The sequence below is a fragment of the Antechinus flavipes genome, chromosome 1 (genome assembly GCF_016432865.1).
Source record: "Antechinus flavipes isolate AdamAnt ecotype Samford, QLD, Australia chromosome 1, AdamAnt_v2, whole genome shotgun sequence".
Lineage (NCBI taxonomy): Eukaryota > Metazoa > Chordata > Mammalia > Dasyuromorphia > Dasyuridae > Antechinus > Antechinus flavipes.
The window spans coordinates 666,903,451-666,908,334 of record NC_067398.1 but is presented as its reverse complement, the minus strand read 5'-3'; the positions used below and the strand labels follow the sequence as shown (position 1 = coordinate 666,908,334).

Genomic DNA, 4,884 nt, shown 5'->3' with positions numbered 1-4,884 from the left:
TTTCTCATAAGATAGAAATGGGAGCAGAGCTACAATTGAATAGAAAGGAAACTGAGCTAGATTCAGAGTTGAGTCATAAGGTAGACTTAGCATGTTTCATTCAATACCCACAATTCCTCAATAAAAAAGCACTAGAATCAAGAATCCTAAAGATTGATTTAGTTTTCTATCCATCATGTCACAATGTCAAGAGGAGAACAGATTGACTTCATGTGACATTAGAGAAGTCTCACAGCTAATCTTCTCCCATAGTATTGTAGTTGTTTTCTGTTCAGGAAGATACTTCACAGTCATAGAGTGGATCCTAGTTTTCTAATGATGAGCATCTTCAAGGCTTCTTTCATGTCCTTATTCCTTAGGCTGTAGATGAATGGGTTCAGCATGGGGGTGACTACAGTGTACATCACAGTTGCTGCTGTATCTTGTTGGGCTGTGTGGCTGGATGTGGGACTGAAGTATACCCCAATGATTGTCCCATAGAAGAGACAGACCACAGTCAGGTGGGATCCACAGGTGGAGAAAACTTTCTGCATCCCATTCACAGAAGAGATCTTCATTACAGCTATGAAAATGTGTGTATAGGAGATGAGTATTCCAATGAAGGGAAGAAATACTATTAGTGCTCCCATTGTGTGGACCATCAAATCATTGATGAAGGTGTCTGAGCAGGCTAACTTTAAAAGGGGACTGAGGTCACAGAAAAAATGAGGGATTTCATTGTGGCCACAGAAGGAAAGTCGGGTCAGCAAGACGGTGTCTATCAAGGCATTAATAAAGGCCCAAGACCAAGACACTAGTACTAGAAGAGCACAAATGCTTGGAGTCATTACTGTGTTATAGTGTAGGGGTGCACAAATAGCCACATAGCGATCATAAGCCATGGCAGTGAGGAGGACACTATCAATCCCTGTAAACCAAATGAAGAAGAAAGCTTGTGTCAGGCACCCAGCATAGGGAATTGTTCTGTTTTTGGATATGTGATTGCTCAGCATCTTGGGAATAGTGGTGGAGGTGAAGCAGATGTCAACCAGGGACAAATTACTGAGGAAGAAGTACATGGGGGTGTGTAGATGTGAGTTAGAGCTAATAGCGATCATGATGAGCAGATTCCCCAACCCTGTGATCAGGTACATAAGGAGGAACAGGAAGAACAGAAGTCTCTGCTGCTCTGGCTCCTCTGAAAGACCCAGAAGGATGAATTCTGAGATTCCAGACTGATTTGCTCCTTCCATGTGTCTCTTTGGAAGCAAATATAGAAGGAATGAAATAAGAATTTAAAACATCCCATTCAAGGTTGATTTGAAAGTTCATGCTGAATAAAATCAGTACAAACAGAATTAGAAGACAAATAGGAGAGTGGGAAACTATGAAATCTCACAACTCACAGTCTGAGGTCTAAAAAATAAAAAAATTATAGCTATATATATATACACACACATATGTTTATATATATTTATACATACATACATACACACATACACACATATAAAGACCATACTCCAAATGCTACTTCAGAAGATATGAATAAAAAGTGTTTAGAAAAATTATAATCCCATGAAAACATACTCCAAGTTAATCAAAGGAATAGAAATTCAAATAAAATTAAGTGTGATACCCTGAAAATTGGCAGAAATCAGTAAAAATAAGCATGGTCAGTATTGAAGAGGATCTGGGAAAATAGGCAAGTTAAAACATTGTTAGAGGGATTGTGAAGTGATCTAAACCAGTTTATTTTTAATTTGGAATACTAAAAAAAAAAATGGTAAACAGGGGTGAGGCTATGAAGATCTTTAAATGCCAAAGAGAGGAGTTTATATATATTGCTGGATACAACAGGATGCCCCTGGAGTTCACTGAACAGTGGGACGTCATGGTCAGATTTACACTTCACAAAAATCACCTTGATAAGAAAAGAACACATACTAGTTGTCTCGAATTATATATGGCATTAATTATTTGTTTTTTTTTAATCAAAAGTCCATATTCAATATAGAGGGCTAAGTTCAGAAATGATTGTGGTGTAAAGACAAAATATCTCTCTCTTCCCCTGCCATCTTTCACACACACATTCTCTTGCTGTCTCTCTCTCAAATATACATTCTCTGTCGCTGTCTCTCTAACTCACACATATTTTTCTATCTACCTATTATATATACATATGCATATATGTGTATATACATGTTTTCTCAAAAATTGTTTTGGAGGCACATTTTATGAAGTTTATCATGGGCACACAAAATGTTAGTTAAGATTCTACTGGGCTATCTAAAGATCAATGAGAAGAGTGTATGTTCTCAGAGTTCCAAGATGGAAAAGCTTGAATTATAAGAGTGAAATTCTTACAGTTCAACTAGTTCTGATGAGATAGAAATAAGGCATTTGTCTGCAGAAATGAAAAATGACTTATTGGAAACTCATCAACTATGTAAAATTTTTAAAAGAAAAGATCAGCTCAGAAGTTGTAAACAAAGATAAGAAATGGAGGTTGAATACAAATGTATACCTCAGTTCCACAAGTTTTTTGTCAGAAGTGCTGGAGCTTAGAATGAATTGAGTATAGTGGTATCAACCAATAATGGAAAGGATTTTTAAAAGTCTTTTTTGGAGAAGAAACCAAAAGAAGGGATGGGGTGCCTGCTCAAGGTTGATAGAATTATAAAAAAATGAAGGATAGAGAGAAGGAAGGACTAATGAAATATCGTATGAATTTCTTTTTCTGACAAACTGCATCATCTTTAGACAAGGAGTTGGTTCTGTAGGGTAGAACAAGCATTGTTAAAATGGAGCTAAAACAATAAACTGGGAAAACATTTTTATAGTTAAAGGTTCTGATAAAGGCCTCATTTCCAAAATATGTAGAGAATTGACTCTAATTTATAAGAAATCAAGCCATTCTCCAATTGACAAGTGATCAAAAGATATGAACAGACAATTTTCAGATGATGAAATTGAAACTATTTCTACTCATTTGAAAAGGTGTTCCAAATCACTATTGATCAGAGAAATGCAAATTAAGACAACTCTGAGATACTACTACACACTGTCAGATTGGCTAAAATGACAGGAAAAGATAGTGACGAATGTTGAAGGGGATGTGGGAAAGCATTCTGCAGAGCTATTTGGAATTATGCTCAAAAAATTATCAAACTGTGCATACCCTTTGATCCAGCAGTGTTACGACTGGGCTTATATCCCAAAGAGATATTAATGAAAGGAAAGGGACCTGTATGTGCCAAAATGTTTGTGGCAGCCCTCTTTTGTGGCTAGAAACTGGAAAATGAATGGATGCCCATCAACTGGAGAATGGTTGGGTAAATTGTGGTATATGAATGTTATGAATATTATTGTTCTGTAAGAAATGACCAGCAGGATGAATACAGAGAGGCTTGGAGAGACTTACATGAACTGATGCTGAGTAAAATGAGCAGAACCAGGAAATCATTATACACTTCAACAACAATACTATATGAGGATGTATTCGAATGGAAGTGGATATCTTCAACAAAGAGAAGATCTAATTCAGTTCCAACTGATCAATGATGGACAGAATAAGCTACACCCAGAGAAGGAACACTGGGAAATGAATATGGACTACTTGCATTTTTGTTTTTCTTCCCAGGTTATTTTTACCTTCTGAATCCAATTTTTCTTGTGCAACAAGAGAACTGTATGGATCTGCACACATATATTGTATCTAAGATATACTTTAACATGTTTAACATGTATGAGACTTCCTATCATCTAGGGGAGGGGATGGGAGGAGGCAAGAGAAAAGTGAGTGCAAAGGATAATGTTGCAAACATTACCCATGCATATGTTCTGTCAATAAAAAGCTATAATAAAAAAATAAAAATAAAAATACTAGCCTAGCAAGGAAAAAAATAAAATGGGGCTAAAAGTAAAGAAAAGTGAGGAGATGGCAAATGAGCATCTGGCTGCCTTTAGTTAATTCCCTAGTGATCAGATATGGATGAACTACACTACAGAATTCTAAAATTCCTAGGAGATATGATTGTTGAATCACTGGCATTGTTCTTTGTGAAATTGTGGAGAATGGGATGGGTGCCCCAGGACTGACTAAAGAAAACTATTGTTCTCCTAGTGAAATAAAGGAAGAAGACAGATTTTGAACACTGATGGAGTTTGACCTTGATTTTGATTCCTTACTAATTTCCAAGACATGATTGAATTAATGGTTTATAAACATTCTAGGAGAGCAGTAGTGTCATTTAAGAGTAAGTCTAACACTTTTAACAATTCTGATCAAACTAAGCTCTTTTAATTTTTTGATTATATTAATATGCAGGTTATGATGCCATAGCTGTAAACCTAGTAACCTGGGTATTAGTAAAGCATTAAGAAATGCCTCTTGCTCTCATAGTGGACACTATGGAGAGTAGTTGGCTATATGACTGTACAATGTGACAGTCTAGTTTTAGATGCAATGAGATTCCAAATACTGGAAATATCAAAGTGTTAGTGACTCAGTAAAGTTTATCTTTTTATATTTCTTCATTTTAGAGTTTTTTGAATCTTGATTCTTTCATCAACAAATATGTTATTCTTTGAAGTATTTTGTCATTCCCAATATTGATGTGTATCATCTCTGACTTCATCAAAACTTTGGTAAATATGTTAAGTAGGCAAAAAACAAGGACAGAACATTTATTGTCGGTTATATTTTAGTGAGGATTGCTCCTGAGGTATAGGTTAGACTACATAATTTTTTTGGGATCTCTGCTCTGTGAACTTCTAACTTCTAAAAGCAGTTTCTTAACATTTTTTGTATATTGGGAGTTCTTTCTTTCTTTCTTTCAGCAGTAAAGTGAATGTATATGGATTCTTCTCAAAATAAAGTATCTAAATAGATTAAATAATTGAAGG

At 35.5% G+C, this 4,884-nt stretch overlaps 1 protein-coding gene across 1 annotated transcript; it reads right to left on the bottom strand.

Annotated features, from left to right (window-relative positions):
- Positions 1-290: 290 nt before the first annotated feature.
- Positions 291-1,232, bottom strand: LOC127543460 (olfactory receptor 1361-like). The gene has a single exon (XM_051969561.1). It carries the CDS (start codon positions 1,230-1,232, stop codon positions 291-293), a length of 942 nt encoding a protein of 313 aa, XP_051825521.1.
- Between the last annotated feature and the right edge of the window lie 3,652 nt (positions 1,233-4,884).

Coding starts and splice junctions, on each gene's coding strand:
- LOC127543460 (XM_051969561.1), bottom strand. CDS start 1,232: ATGGAAGGAGCAAATCAGTCTGGAATCTCAGAATTCATCCTTCTGGGT.